This window comes from Pezoporus wallicus, unplaced genomic scaffold, assembly GCF_028554395.1.
Source record: "Pezoporus wallicus isolate ANWC-B61680 ecotype Strahan unplaced genomic scaffold, APGP_CSIRO_Pwel_v1 contig_5787, whole genome shotgun sequence".
In the NCBI taxonomy this organism is placed as follows: Eukaryota; Metazoa; Chordata; class Aves; order Psittaciformes; family Psittacidae; genus Pezoporus; species Pezoporus wallicus.
Window position 1 is genome coordinate 409,068 of NW_026637253.1, and position 16,537 is coordinate 425,604.

The window sequence follows — 16,537 nt, forward strand, 5'->3', positions numbered from 1 at the left end:
AGCCAGCAACATGAAGCAATGCCTGCAGACTGCAGAGCAACTACTTTACACAGCGTACAGAGGGCTGCTGTTGGTAACAGACCAAACATGAGTATTGTTTTAATTGCCTTGTGGAATCTTTTAATAAACCCTTGCATGCCTTTTGAGGATTGACCTCATGAACTCAAAGCTTTGTTTTTCCTGGTTTGACAACTGCTCAAGTGCACTGACAGGAATAACTGTACAAGTTTATTTCTGTATTATGAAAATTGATGTATACACCTTCAAAAACCCATTAGTATTTGTTTAGTTAAAATGTTTCAGATATCAATAGCAGCCTCAAAATGTTGACAAGCCCTAAAGCCCAGCAAGTAACTTGCTTTGATGTGTTTTTCTTCTGGCAGCTGAAGACAAAAGTGATTTGAAATGAAAAGAATTAGTTTGCTTAACATTTTCTTTCCAAATGTCTAAATTTGTTTCCTCCCCCCTCCAAATTGTGGTTTAAATTACATTTTATTTATATTATAACGTATCTCCCAGAAGAAAATGGAGACACCTTGCTTGCTGACATCCTGCTGTGCCTCTATGTATCTTGACGTCTAGTTTTGGCACATGAAGGCTTCAGTGTGGCACAGCTTCCCATCTACCTGCATGGACACAAGCAATCCGGCTGAGGCCACTGCTCCATTAAGGTCAGTAGGATTATTTGGTCTATTTGAGATTAAATTCATACAAGTTTGCAGGCTGCTGCTGTAATGAAGACACTTCTAGTATGAAGATCTTCTAGTATGAAGGAAGCATTTACACTTTAATATATCTCTAAGGATTTTTGATTTTGCAACAAAATACAGCAGTTATTGAGGGCTGACGCCCAGCTGTGGTAAGTCAGCTTGCAGAGACCAGAGGGGCTATGATGATTGCAGCAGCTGAGGATTCAGATCTATAGTTTTCCTAAATATTTAACACAGATGTACTACTCTCACACTCACAGTGGCAACTTAACACAACTCTCTGGCAGTGTACGAGCATTTCTCAGTCTCAGAGGAACCCTTTTATTGTTACCTACACAAACAGTCTTTGGAACACTGAAAGCACAACCACCTGAATCTGGTATCACGGAGGCACGGCTAGCGAGGAATTGAGGTTCCTTTTGAGGCGATTATACAGCTCTGAGCCAAAGCCCAGTGATGTTCCAGCCCTTTCTGCTGCCAGCACCAGGCAAAGTCCCATGAAGGCCTGTGGGAACCAAACATGCTGTGGAAAGACGAGGAGGAGTCAACATCGAGAGAGCCCCACCTGCCTGCTGGGGCTGCTGCAGGAAAAGGGAGGGCACTCACGTATGATATACATGGCAAGCTCCTCATGCGACCCCACAACGCAGACAGAATTTAACGTCTCACAAACCTGCGAACTCTGCCTACCTGGTATCTGATACTGTGTCCTTCTGTGAGATCCTGTCTTACAAGCAGAACGTTTCTAACCAGATGGCAACATTTACACATTTCAAAGTGTCACTCGATTTCCTCCTTGACATTAAAAGGCACTGGAGCTCCACACAGGCGAGTTACTTACAACGGCAATCTCTGCACAGTTTGCCTTAAATACAGCCAGATAACCTTGCAAAAAGCCACCTGCAAAGTCATCCCAGCAGAGCTACTATTGAGAACGAAAATGTTGGTAGAGCAAGCAGAGATGTCTAACCTCGGAGCTGCCTCACCCAGCCAGAGACACTTGCACAGACAGGGAGCTGAGTCGGCAGGCTGTCTTTCCAGCAAGTGGAGAGAAACAAGTTCTGTGAGGGCCTGGGACTCTGCCCTGCTATATAGAGTGTGTGTCAGGATGCACACCTCAGCAGCTCCCAGCTCATGTTGGCACCAACAGGGCAGATGCCTACCTACCTTCATGGAAACCGAGTGCTCATTATTAGTTCCCCATTTCTGTCACAATATAAAGCAGAGAAATGTCAAAATGTTTTCAGCCAGTAACAAAAGAGTCAACAGGCATGCTTTCCTTCATTAAAATATAGACATATAAAGCCTTGTTACCCTTTAACTAGAGGCTAAAGGAAGAAGTTATGCTTCAGATACTTTTTTTTTTAATCAATCACATGCTTAAAACTATTCACTGGAGACTGGGAGAGTAAATCTGTTAGCATCTCTGCCCTGTCCCTACTCAATTCTAATCCCACAATGCAGTGTAGCTACATGTGAATGTCATGTATCGTGAGGGTAAATACAGGCTGACAGCTCTTACTTAGATTGCTTTCATCTCTTCCCTTCATTGGCATTTTACAGTTTCACATTATCAATTCTGTTTCTGGGACGGAGGCCAGTGTGTAAATCTTTGGGAAAAAAGATCCTGAGTAGGTTAGCAAGTGGGTTGGCACTGTGGCCTGATGGGCTGAAGCAACCCATGTGGGAGGCAGGCTGCACAAACAAATTCTGGCTTTACAGGACCGAAGGCAAGGAAGCAAAAGGCCATCTGAAAACCTGCAATGAGGAAACGAAAAAGTGCAGCAGCTAATATGTACATGGTCATAGTGACTAGATGATAGGAAAGAACTAAGCAGCCGTTCAGGGCTAAATCCCCCTGAGATCCACCAGGCTTGCACAGTGCAACTGCACATCCATGTACCAGTGGCAGTTCGTGATTTAAAAGCACATGATGTCGGCTCAGGCATAACCTCAGAGAGCAGTGCAGCTTTACTTTTGGGACTGGAACTAGGCTGAAGTACCTCTGCACAGCACTGCACCCTCACAGCTGGTCATGCCCCTTCCTGATCACCAAGGACTTGATTTAACCTGGCTGAAACAGCAGTGAATGTGCCTACAAAACTCCACCCTGCCTGTGCTCTGCCCCACCGCTATCAAGGACTGACCAGCAAAACTAGCCTACCTGTGGTAGTGCTCCAGCATAGAAGATCACAGACCCTCCCTGCTCACACGCTACAGTGGACACAATGCATCAGCTCTTTGCCACCAAATCATTCCTCACAAACAAGCAGCAGCTTTACTTCAGAAATAGATCAGCCTGATGTAATGCTGTGACTGGCCAAATATGAGCTACTCTGAAGTGAAGGGTTGAATTACTATTAATGCCAGACTGGGAATTCACTTTGCAATATGGATGGTCATTTATTTATTGTTTAATCATGACGCATAAAATGCTACGGCTGCAATATCAAAATATGGTGTCACTTATAAAATACCAGTATTATTAATGTGATGGTAAGATACTGTTAACATTTACAGAGACGTGTATAATGATTTGATAGTCTTGCCTAATAGTTTGATCCAGTGACAAAACACCTTGGCAAGCAGATGACGGATGTAATACAGTGCCTGTTTATTATCATGGTTTTTCCTCCTTGATAACTGAATGGCCTATGATGATATCAGTAATTATTGCTGAATCTAACCCTTTTGTATATGGTAGATAGGTCCCTTGCTTTTACAGTATGTGTCAGAATAAAAAGAGAAGCATCTGAAAAATAAAAAGACAGCATTTCCTTACAAAATGAGATGAAAAAATAAAACAATATAAATGGAACTTTCAAGTGTTTTTTTTTATATTTAAAGCTCTTATTTCAATATACTGTATTTAAACATTCTTAAATAATCATTCTGTACCTTTGATTTTCTGTTTCATCTTTGGAAACAAATAATCTCATTATAAATGTGTGCAAATAGAAAATATATAAATATATTTAAGGCCCATGTCATAAAAAGGTGGTCTCAGAATTGTCACTTTTACAAAGATCACATGAGGACCCTTTCATTTTGTCCTGCAAGTTATTTGAGCTCTGTTCTTTTAAGCCTTTGAAGTCCATATGCAAAGAAGAGCCAAGCACATGCATACTGTCCTGTGTTTCATTCTGTAAACTGCTCGATGACACCTGTAAAACAGTCCCAATACGACTGAACAACGGAGTTGATGTGATCCACTTCAACAAACTGAAATCTGCTTGGTTGACTGCTGAGCTCCATGGGAATGTTGCTCCCACAGGCAATGACTCCACCTCTGAAGTGCTGTGTCTAACTTCATGAAATCCCATGGACCTTTCTAGATTACCTGTTGATGAGGGGAATTTGTTTTCCCCATACAACACAGAACCCTGGGGAGAGGCAGCCACAGTCTGATCAGTTGTATGTGCTGCCTTTGGGTACTCTTGGAAGAGTGACTCACTTGTTTGAAGACATGCTGACAAAGGTGTGCTTTGGTCGTAAGCCTTATAACAATCACTAGTGTTTGAGCGAAGGCTTGGTGAGAAGCTGACTGCAAAGGGTTGTGTCTGACATACTGTTCCTTTTACATTCAACTTGGTCAGAAGCTGGGTGCGAATCTCTGGGGACAGTTTACTCAGCTGGCGTCCAAGCTGAAGCTGGCTTGGGAAAAGTGTTCCCTGAAGGGTTCTGTACAGAAATCTGCAAGAGGAGAATGTGCACATGAAAAGAGCTGAAAGAAGGAAGTATCTAGGAGAAAACATCCAAGAAAAAAGGACAACACAGAAAAATAAGGGAGTTTTTAATGTGCCTTTTACACAAGAAATCTTGCAAATGAAAAGCTCTGAATGCTGTGCTAATATTTTGATTAATAACAAGCAGCATAATAAATCTGTACATTTAGCCAGTGATCCACCTTGTGCTTTCAGAGTCTTTCATCTTTCCTGGTGACAAATCAGTGGGGATCAGTCTGCAGAGCACGCCTTCTACATCCAGAAGTAGGCAAGTAAGTCTGCAACCTGCTATCAGAGTTTTTCTACTGTGCATGTTACGGGGGAATGGGTTGAATCCAGAAGCACCACAGGAAACCTCACGGGATAGTAAACCTCTGCGTGGCCAGGAGGTTTGACCAACAGTCTACAATTATCCACCACTCCTGTGGCCTACGGCCAGGAGCTATATGTGTCTCTTCCTGTGGTCAGAAGCACAGGAGAGGTTAAACAACCTGAATTCATATAATCAGCCACTGAAAAAAACGTGACTTGGCTGGTAAGGAAGAAAGAAAGAGAGGGACTGAAAAAAGGAATGTTTCTTGCCCTCCCCATAACATGTATAAATTACTTTCATATATGAAAAAGACATGAAAGAAGATACAATACCTGGGCAGCAATGCAATGACTGGTGATATAATGCAAGTGAAATAGAACATAGGGTCTCCCATCAGCCTTTCCATAGTCCAGTAGGGATTGGATGGAGGATGACATACTGGGCAGGAAGCATTGTAAACCAGAGCCACAAAGAAAAATAAGAGGATACTGAAGATGCAAGATGACCAGTGGAGAAAAGTCTAGAACAAAAAAACCAACAGAATAATCATCCTTTGTATTCTGAGAAATTTGCTGATTCTGAATTAAAACTTCTTAATGCCTGGAGCAAAATCCATGCACAGCAAACAGTTCAGAGCCTTTTATTTAAAAAAAATCTAATTACAGATACAATGCTACAAAGCTGTTTGCAGATCACAGTTTAAAACCTTTTTCATGTTTGCTTAAAATGCTTGCTAAAAACAGAACATGCTGAGGAAACAAATTTACCATCTTCTGTTTTTGAAGAACAGCACTAAGAAACAAATGACATATATGCCAGTGATTTTCTATGTAGACTGTGGGCACCTTACCCAAGTTTTGGTTTCAATAGCCAGATGCAAGATGATGGTGAAAAGAGCTATTGTAGTGATAGGAGTTCCCCAGGAGAAGATATCCACCTCCGAATCATAGTAAGTCTGTAAAGGAGGAGACAGAATTTAGCTCGAGTTATGTTGCCAGTTCTCTTAAATGCTCGAAATAGAATGGCTTAAACCAAACACTTACAAAATAGGGGATGAAGAAGCAAACCAGGCTTTGATACATAGCATCAATCATGTTCATCCAAAACATGTGTGGTTGGTACTCCTGTGACATAAAAAAAATACAAGAAAATCAGAGCCTTATAAAAATGCAGTTTGCTGGGACAGGTATTTGAGGGCAATGTTCCAATGGGCACTTTTAAGGGCTTGTACAAACAGCTTCACAACTTTGCCCATCAGTTACCCTTGGGGATCAAGTATGAAGAGCCTGTCTGAAAATCACTTGCCTTTTTCTCTGGCAGAGGGTGTAATTTAAATCTGACCCTCAGCAAACATTTATGAAGGTGCTCAACTTTATGCACTACAGTTAAGACCACTGATTTCAGGAGCTGCTCTTAGGTGTAAACACATGAATAAATGGGTTTTTCATCATGTATGTAAAAGCACAGGGTATTTATTCTCAAGAGACAGAAAACAGAAAATGCACACATACTTAGAAAATAATATCCACAACAATCTTTAGCAGTAATTAATGCAGCAATGTATAAATGTTATAAATGTTATAAATATGTATATAAAACATACGTATATATATATCTGTGTGTGCATAAAATTGCTTGCTGTGAAAAAATATTAAACTAACATTTTGGTTTAAAGAAATGTGCAACTACAAGGGTGTCACTGGTCATATAAAAGACCTAGATATAAGGAAAAATAGTAAATAGCAAAACATTTATTTAATTTTGGGATATAGGCTACATCTTCAACCACTGGGTTCATCAGGGCTCCCTTTCTCTATGGAAAATATCATTGCAGCCTAAAAATAGGAATTGAAAGATGCTTAGAAAGAATTACGATGCTCTTTTGCCTACAGAAATATCATGTGGTTAAGGCCTGGAACAGGTTGCTCAGAGAGACATTGGAATCTCCATTGCTGGAAACATTCAAAACCTCATCTAGCTTTGAAGCTGCTTTGCCCACGGATCTAGATCAGATGGCCTCCAGAGCCATCTAAATTACTCTAAAGCTCTATAGGCTTGAATCAGTGACATCTTTTTGAAAGGCATCCTGCCTGAAGCAGGATTTTTTGGACAGTTTTTAAAATGCCTTTTTTAGGTAACTTCAGAGTATATACTTACTAGATTTCAGACAAACTTAAAATGGTCCATGGGCTTGTCTATGAAAATAATTGTACTGTGAACCTGGGAGACTGCTATCTTCAGGTTCCCAGCAGAAGATAGGCTGACCCAACTATCCAACAAGCTTAAGCCATTACAAGATTTCTATCACCTTAAAAATGTGCAAGAAAGGAAGGTATTACTGTTACAGATCTTTAAAGTGCCATGTACTAGAACATAAGAAATGCAGAAAATGGAAAGCAACATCTAGGTGAAAAAGAGATAATTTTGTCTAAAGCACTAAAAATAAGTTACACTAGAATTCTCCTTTCATCTTTCCAGGACAGTGTCCAGCAATGTCACTAGATGTGTGGGGTACCAAATGCAAGTTAGAAGCAAATACAGTTAGAAGCCAAACCCACTCACTATCTCCTCTCAGAGGGCACAATGTCAGATACTTTTAAGAAAGGCTTTTACCTTGGAAGCAATGTCTCAAAATGGATAGTTTTGCCAAGCAGAAAGATTTTCTCACAGGACACTGTAGTTGTAATTACCAAAAATGGTTTGGCTCAAATCCCTCCTGCAATTCCTTCTGTTTTCATTGTACAATTCAAGCAGATGGGAACGAGGTATTTTCAACTGACATCTCAGCTGAAGCTGGTGACTATCTCCCTCAGAATCTATCGACCTCTGTGCCTACTCCTAAAGCCATCTTTCTCTTCTGACTGTTTGTAAAAGGCTGGGGTCCAAAGTTTTGCGTAAATACTCTGAGATTATTCTACAAAAGTCTTCCCTTAATCTACAAGGCATAATCTGTTTCACTTCTGTGGTTATTTGTGAGCCTTAGAGCATCCAGACTTCTCTCCCATTATTTCAAAATACAGCTGTTGTTTTTTTTTTTGTTTGTGCTTCTTTTTCTTTTAAATGCCCTTCTGGCATTTAGATACTTTCACTCCGATGAAAAATATCACAAAATAGTAATAGTGACTTCTCAGACTGTTGCTATCAGTCATCTACCCTTTGGGAACAGGGCTGGTTTTCAGTTGAAACTAAAGACATTTAGGAAAAAGATTATAAAAAGCAAGAAGTTTTTACCTCCATATTCTGGCCGCTTTTATAAAGCTGAGGCACAGCAATTAACACTTCAGCTGGCACGTCCTTATCCAGCACACCAGTAATCAGTTGTGGAAGAGATGAGAAGAGTAAATTAAAGAAGATGAGATACCATTGATCAACCATTGATGATCCAGAGAACCCGCAGTAGAACTGGTACCAGAAGAGAAGGGCCACAAACATCTAAAACAGAAAAAGCAATGATGAAAATATGCAAGATAAGCAGAAACGTCATTCAATTGTATTCTGAAACCATTCTGATTCCAGTTCTGCAAGGACTTACCTATGAATGCTAAACACATGAGCAATCCTTCTAAGGATACCTAGTCTTTAACTTACTATTCCTGCTGCTTATCTAGGCCAAATGCTAACATTTGGCACACCTCAAGTCTTTCTACTGCTGGAACCTCAGATCTCATGTGTCAGGGATGCCTTCACGCAAAATTAACTTTCAGTTCTAACCATAAAAAGCTCTCCCAACTGTCACTGACCTCTAGGTATATGAGTACTGATGCCACAGCACTAACATTACTACTGTAAGAGTAAGCTTCTTCATAATAATATCCTCTGCCGGCTTGAGGTATTTTGGAAGGCTCTGATGGTCTGCAATAGGTAAATGCAGAGCCTTTTTGCAAGACCAACATGAGACTAGCAGCAGCAAGGGAAGTGAAACTGTAAGGTCTAGCAGAGTTGTCAAAACTGTTCTGTCTCTGTGCTCTAAAATTAGGTAAATTAGTAGTGCTGTTAAGACTCCTTTATCTCCTTTACTCTTTGGCTGTATAAAGAATTCAGCTGTATACACAGCTGCAATGGGACTGTTCATATAGTCAGGTTGGAATCACCCAGAAAAGGACAAACCACACACTTCTACAATTTCTGCAGCATGGAGAAACCAGAGGTTTTTAGGACTCGGAAGAGGTGCTGATCTCATCTGGTGAGGGTGGATTTGAGGCAGAGAAAAAGACGGGCAGCTTCTGAGGGAAATAAATTCCCAGGCTTGGTCCTCCTAAACCTGCAGTTTTTCTTGTTCTTCATAAAGTGACTAACACCAAGAGGAAGGCAACAAGAAAAACCCTGGCAACTGTCCCTTGAGGTTCTCCCCAGTTTTAACTTCCTCCGGCCACAGTAGAGAGTGAGTTACCAGACCTCACCCTCTTTAGTACAATTGGCTGGGAGACAGCAATTTTAATTGCAAAATTGAACAGATTTTGAAATTTATTTTCTTTCCACATCCAAAACCCAACAAAACTTCCTGAGTCTTTTCTTAAAATAGAATTGCAATAAATATGTGAATTTAGATAGTTTTCCCTTACTCCTTTGAAATAGACAAAATCCAGCTAATCTGGACCTAATAAATTTTCCTCTCTAGAGTCTTGCTAAAATTAACCTGTATTGGGAACAGTCTGGCTCTGACAAAAATGGGCAGTTTGATGAAAATAGCTGAAAATTCTCCTACCCCTCTCATAGGGGTCTCAGCATATTTCTTTCAAAGAAAGCTGTACAAATAAATGACATTTCAGTAACCAAGCTTAAATCAGATTTCCCTCTACCTCTGAAGTTTTATTTTGGATTAAACAAGTGTTTAATTTAATTTCAAATATAATGTTCCTTTTTGCTTCTGTGCGTTTCCCTCCTGAAAAAGTCAAGCAAACTTACATAAAAACTGAATTAGATTTTAAGTACAAAAGGTTTCCTTCTTTTCCCCAGATGAGACTGCTTTGTGAATGTGAGTCCAGACAGAATTTCTCAGTCAATGAAGTATAAATCAAAAGATGTCCAGTGCTGTCTTGCAGAGATAATGTATAAAGGGGAAGAAGCGGTGCATTCTTCTGCAGGTAGAATTTTCTTTACATGAAATCCCTTTTCATCAAGCTCAGATATTTTAGCTGTTTAGTTTATATTTTTAGCTGTTTAGCTTATATTTTACTTGTATTTTTTTATTTCACCAAGCCAAACATCTCCTTGGATAAGTCAACTAAGTTTCCAAATGGCTTTCGCAGCAATTTGGAGTTTAAACTTTGAGTTAAATAGGTCCTAGTAGAGAACGGAAAATTTCGTAATATAAGCAAATAGGGAAAAAAAAACATATGAGGAAACAGAAAGCTTGCAGAACATTTGCAGTGTAGCTATCTTGACTCTCTGCAAAGAATCACCCAGAATAGTCTCCTTTCAAAAGGATCAGGTGCTCACATCTTTCATTTCTCGAATATTCTTTCCTTAAGGGCAGGCACTATGTCAGACATATTTATGTCTATATGCTGGATACCTCTCTACAGTTTTGGAGTCAGTAGCAACAAGAATTGCTCAGAAAGCTCTTAAGGCTGCCGAAGCAGAGCCAACACAAAGAGATTTCTTCAGTTATATTCTGCTGCCTTGAGGCAGCAGCTTCTGAAAATGTCTTACTCAAAATGGCATGAGAAATAGCACTCGTAATCAAGGGGAGGTGTACCAAAGGAAAGGGAAGATTTTACAACAGCTGAACAAAAATGTAGATGTATAAACATAATCTTTGGCTGCTGATTGCTGGAATGCCTGATGTGTATTACTTCTTGTTGTTATTATTATTTTAATGTAAGATGGCTCTGTACACACTTCTTGGAAGTTCAGATCCAATACTGTCAAGCCAAAGAGTATCTTGGAAACACAGAGCTCTAGCAGTGGGAGTACAGATGTTCAACATCACTCAGGCCTTAATGCCTTAAAACTCAGCCATTTGAACACCAGAGCAGATTTTACTGCTGTGCTTCAACAGGTGGCTCTCCACTCAGTGCAGCATTATTTAAATCTGCTTGCTATTTTAGCTATTTTAGACTCAGGCAGCAGTTCAGACATCCAAGTCCCTTCTTTCTTTTGTGCCTGGAAGGGTGCTTGCATGCAGTTTTTCATCAGGCCACAGAAGGTATTTTAACATGCTTGTGTTAACACAAAGACACTTTATTAATTCTTTAGCTCCCTCAGGTACTCCTATGATGTTCAAAAGTTTGACCAAATGATGGTCTTCTCCTGATAAAATATGAAACTTCAATCTAAGATCATATAGGAATCAGTCAGACCGAGAAGAACTTGCATTAAAAAGTTGCCACTGATTAAAAAAAAAAACAAAACAAAGAGAATTAGATTAAATTTGAAAAGCAGCTTTTAAAAAAATGACAGCTAATTTTTTTCTGATGTTGAGGATAAAATCCAGTCTCCCGCTCACAGTTTACACATTGCTCTCTGAAGAAAACACAAGTCTGAGAGCTTTGGCTCTCCTTTTTATTCGCTTCTTCATATCCATTGCTCCCAAGGTGATTTATAGGTCTTGCAAGTGAGCATACCTGCATGCCTGCCAGTGACTCCTACCCAGCGTATGGAATTCTCACTTGTCTTGTTAGGCAGTTTTCAATCAATCATCTTTGTACTCCAAGATCAATGCAAAGGGCCTTTGTTAGGGCCAAGGAGTCAAACTACTACTGGCTCAGTGCCCAGTACTGGACTAACTCCCGTTTCATACACAAGGGAGGAAACACAGACCTGTAGTCTGTTCCTTACAATAGCGTGCTTCCTTTCTAATGAACTCTTTTGGTTAGTTGGGGGTGAGATAAATCAAGAAAAAAACCTTCCCAATCTGTATCTGAGACACAAAGAGGACTCAAATGATCTTAAGTCACTAGGGAATATGTACTGTGATTCAAAAGCAACAACAAGATAGGGTCAGGATGAAAAAACACACTGAACTGCTACTTTGGACCAATGCTGGATGGCTTTGGCATCACAGACTCCCGTGTCTAGCCAGCAGAATTCTGCAAAACTGCTCTATAAAGAAACTTTTCTTAAGCAGATTTGTTATTTCTGTTACCTAATTTGCACATTCAGCAGCACACTGTAGCTGTTATGGAGTGAGTCCTGTATTTCTGCAAATGGCAGCCAGCTGTCTTTCAACTCTGCAAATTTCTTTGCAGCTTATTTACAAACCATCTGAAAGCTGACCTAATGCTCACTTAGCACAAAATAAACCATGGAAACATGTGGTGGCATAAAGCTGCCAAGTCAAACACTTACTGCATTTTTGTAGAAGAAATACAGCACCATGTTGGCAAGTCGGGAATAACACCAGTGACCATGAACAAGTAACAGTTTCTCCAAATGCCGGAACCTTGGGATTGCAAAGTCACTCGCCATCACTGCCTTTAATGAAAGGAAAGTTGGAATCATTGTTGTAAGGAGTAACTTTGAATACCAACAGTGAATCTAGTAATCTTCTCAACTCATACAGTCAATGGAAATTGTACTGATGAAGAATGAAATCCATTACAGTGCATCTGAAATGCAGCAAATGCTGCATTGATTTGGAATACCCGTGAGCAAACACATCAGCTTGGCAGAACATGCAACGCAACTTGGTCCTTGCCCAATTTTACACTCTACGTTCCAGATGGTGACAAGCAGCAGCAAAAAAAGAGAGGTGGGAAAATGGCTGGCAATTCAGCTGCATAAGCATGAAGGCTCAGGGCCCACATGTGAACGTCTTGGTGGCTGTAACATCTTTCTCTGTAAAAATTAAAAGGTACTTAACAGGGCAAAATGAATTTCCAGAGAATAAAATGAGAAAAGTACAATTACGAAGTTGCACCATAAATACTGCACTTTAAAAGACAAAACAATAAAAATATTAGCTTTAGTTACATTTGCAATCCTGGCTTATAAAGTTTACTCAGCTTTCCTGAGATGTCAGTATTTTGAGGGATTTTAATCTTTCAAATCCCATGTTTTCTAAAACTGTCTATGAAAAATCACACTGGATGAGACTCCTCTGGGACTGTGCAGACTGCCAAAGCACATTGACAAAATGAATCACCCAGTTTCTCTCTACTTCTGACTAGAATTCAGGGTACTGTACCTCTAGATGAGACCTTCTTGTAAATTATGGCTCTATCACAATTATTTCACTATTCTGCTTATCACTAGGATCACAGTAAGATTTCATTTGAACATTATTTTACATTTCATTTTATGTTTTCATATCACCTTCTCACAGTTCAGCGAACTGAAAGGATAAGGTGAAAAAACCTCCAAAGGGGCAATGACTTCCTCACACTCTGCAGGGTATATCTTGGTTGTATTTTCAAATGAGAGACACCTTTCCTTTTAATTTTTCTTAATTCCCTTTCTTGGTAAATCATTAAAAGCATACACTATTAAAAAACCCTCTAAAACAATATGCAAGAGAAGGTGTAGTAATGATTGCAATTTAAGCAGTAGATGTATATAAGCACTGGGACATTTTGCAATACATAGACACATCCTGGAATTTCTCAGGTACCGAGATACACTTATTATAACCTCTCTGCACAGAACAGTCTGATTTGTCTTGCAGACATACAGCTCTCTTGTAGTTTGAGGAGAAGAGAGCTGTGCTATGTCTGCTTCCTTGTCCTCCACCCTATCTCAGCCTATTCCCATGTCAAAACAAAACTGTTAGCTTCTTTTCATTTGTGCTTCTAACATAGTACTTCACAACATACTGTGAAAAGTGTCAGGTTTTTTTTCATTTTTATTCCATTTTTATTACAGTGAGGAACACAGTGAGGAAGACAGTGCTATCCAATTACATTTGCATGTTTATTTCCTCTCAAAATATCCCCTTGATTTTCACATTTTTATTTTTTCTTCCAGCTTTTTCACAGGAAAAAGTGATTCATGTTCCACATGCTTCTATAGATTGTGGAAAGAAAATAAATCAGAGAGTATTGCTGTTTCAGACATCTAAATGCTCAACGCCTTCTGAGTACCTGCATGTGTAAGATTCTGACAGTTGTTTATAGTAAAGAGGCCTGCATGGTTGCTTGGGACTTTGCAGTAAAGGAAATCATCTATAAACATTTTCCACTCTGTTGAAATTTCATTTAGAAAAAAATAGGTAGTTTAATGGGTTAATGAGCAAAAGCCAGGGGCATTTGAAGACCGATTATTGTAAGCATATAACTGAAAGTGGCATAATGGCGAGAGGAGTTAAAAAAAAAAGCTACAAGCACTATATGTCTGCAGAAGGGGAAAAAAGTGATCTGAATTAATACATAGAGATAGGAGCTGGTAAGTTCATGAGAGATGATAAGACCCAAGGATTTGGGGGCAGGCTTCTTTGAATTGACAGGCATGGAGGGTACCCCACAAAAACAATCTCCTCTGGGCTCTCTGGTGCCTAGACTGCCTGCAGAATGATGTTGCAAAAGTTACGCAAAGTGTTCGGAGCCTGATAAAGGCTATGGAATAACAAATACACTTGGTATCAGCTTAATCCAAGATTTCCTTTTCTTCTGCCCTCATCAGCCATTAAAGTCAGACTCACAGGATCTATAGCTGGGATGCCAGACATACAATGAATATCTGAATATTTTTGTGGTAGCTTCTTTCTAGTCTAATTTACAGCTGCTAAGATGTTTAGAGAAGCATTTTTAATGGGTTGCAGCCTGAAATCTGTCTGTCTGAAGAGCACTGAGGGACATCCATTTGCCCTGGAGTCTACTTTGAACCCACTGGGTGATTACAAGAAGAAGAACAAGTGTAATAGTTCTGCTGGGTCAATCTGCAGCCTGTCTTCTGTACTATCCATTCTCCAACTGCAGCCAAGAGAGGATGCCTTCAGAAGAGTATATGAATAAATAAGAAAAACAGCTTCTGACTTTTCTCCAGAGTACTGTCCTAGCTTCTGGTGAAGTGCATGTCAGAAATGCACTAAGATGACATCCAAGTTCATAGCTCAGTTAAATTTCTTTTTCATAAATTTGTGTATTGACCCAAATAAATTACAGCATTCATGAAATCCCATGGAATAAAATTCTATAGCCAACTTGTGCACTGTGCGAAGGAGGCCCTTCTTCCCTTTTGAGCAAAACATCCAGCCAGTGTTGCAAAAAATGTAATGTGGGTCAGAGAACCACCCACCGGTAACTAAGTTAAGGATCATGCTCATCTGCTCAGGTCCTCAGGATGGAAACACTTCCCACCTTCTCTCAAGAACTTTGACATATACTCAGCTACTTTATTTTCTCATGTAATCAGTCTGTACTCAGCCCAAATGCAAGGCAGGTTGTGGAAATGAGATATCTTCTTCATTTTCTGTGTCTTACTGCACGTCCAGTGATAACAATGCAACTGAACTGTACTAGCAGTAGAAGAGACAGAGGGAATAGGTAATGCAGTAGGTAATACACCCTACATATATACATTCTCTTTTCTGGGGATGGGTGAAGTGCTGCTTATAGAGTGGTAAATACAGTAATCACAGGCTGAACACATTCAAAAGATGATAGGGCAAGTCCCCCTATCTTGCTGTTCCCAAGCAATACAGGAGAGAGGAGTATAAAAGCCAGAATGAAGTGAACCTTTATTTCCTGAATAATGCCCAGCTGAGGGGTTTTCCTCCTATAAGCCAGTAGTTCATAAATGATTTCTTAAAACATATTGCTTAAAGAGGCATGGTAAGTTGAATTTTTTGAGAAGGTAACATGTTTAAACTTACCACAGATCTGAGAACTAACACAAGCTCAAACTCAGGCTGACATCATCCTCACAATGTGCAACTGGCACTCCTGAGAACAACTCGCTGCTTTTCCTTTTTTTGTGCTGGCTACCCAAAGGCAGCTTGGTCAAGCTGACATATGGGGAATGCCGGTTTCACCCTTTCATGGCAGTGCATTTTAGAGAATGAGCAACATTACCTGCATGCCTTCTTGCCCAGATATCCCCACACCAACATCTGCCACTTGTATCATGCTGACATCGTTAGCACCATCACCTAAAGATGACAAGATACAGTTATGTTGTCACTAGTAGACCAGAACAGTTAGCAGCAGCTAAGTAAAGGAATACCAGTTGCTACTGAGTGTTGACTGAGTATAGTAAGTACTAACTGTTGGGTGAGTATAATAAAGGCAGTGTGGGGTAGGAAGGGATCCATCTTTGGAATATAAGGTTAAAAGCCTGACAAAATTGCCAAGACATTCTGATCTTTGCAGACCTCTTTTTTTTTTTTTTTTTTCTAATCATGGGAAAGTAAAAAAAAAAGCAAATCCCTCTGTTTTCAGCAAGACCTAAAATTCAAATATCAGGCCTGAAATGTAGAAAAACTAAAACACTAGAAGGTTAAGAATGAGCTTCCCTATACTTACGCTTCCTGATTAACTCTCGCCTGCAATCAGGTATGACTAAGACTGAAATTTGCAAGGAGGCCTAAAGCCAATAATGTCTACACAATAAAAATACAATAAAGTTAAAAAGTAGATGAATTATTGACTTGGGTTGACCAGTCTGAGATCTTTAACATACTCATCACCTATCAGATTTAACTGCAATGGTTGCATAGTCAGCATCCCTTGCTCTGCTTCCAATCATGGAAGTGACATGTGCCATAGAAAGGACACCAGAATGCAACATATATCTACTTCTTAATCTCTTAAATTTACAGCCAGTGTGCTAGTAGAAAATGAAACTATCAGCTGATGAAAAGACACTCGGTTTTAAACTTCAGTGGCGGATTCACATCTCACTTCCAGTTTCTC

General features: G+C 39.8%; 1 protein-coding gene across 2 annotated transcripts in view; it reads right to left on the reverse strand.

The window, feature by feature from the left end:
- Positions 1 to 465: 465 nt before the first annotated feature.
- ATP10A (ATPase phospholipid transporting 10A (putative)) overlaps positions 466 to 16,537 on the reverse strand; it is a 109,338-nt gene continuing 93,266 nt past the window's right edge. For both annotated transcript variants that reach the window (XM_057404462.1, XM_057404463.1), the window contains 7 exons: positions 15,698 to 15,774; positions 12,039 to 12,164; positions 7,980 to 8,180; positions 5,792 to 5,872; positions 5,599 to 5,703; positions 5,081 to 5,268; positions 466 to 4,403 (listed from right to left, as the gene is read on the reverse strand). In XM_057404462.1, coding sequence (XP_057260445.1) covers positions 3,698 to 4,403; positions 5,081 to 5,268; positions 5,599 to 5,703; positions 5,792 to 5,872; positions 7,980 to 8,180; positions 12,039 to 12,164; positions 15,698 to 15,774 — 1,484 coding nt within the window. In that variant the 3' untranslated portion in view covers positions 466 to 3,697. The remainder of the gene's footprint in view (positions 4,404 to 5,080; positions 5,269 to 5,598; positions 5,704 to 5,791; positions 5,873 to 7,979; positions 8,181 to 12,038; positions 12,165 to 15,697; positions 15,775 to 16,537) is intronic.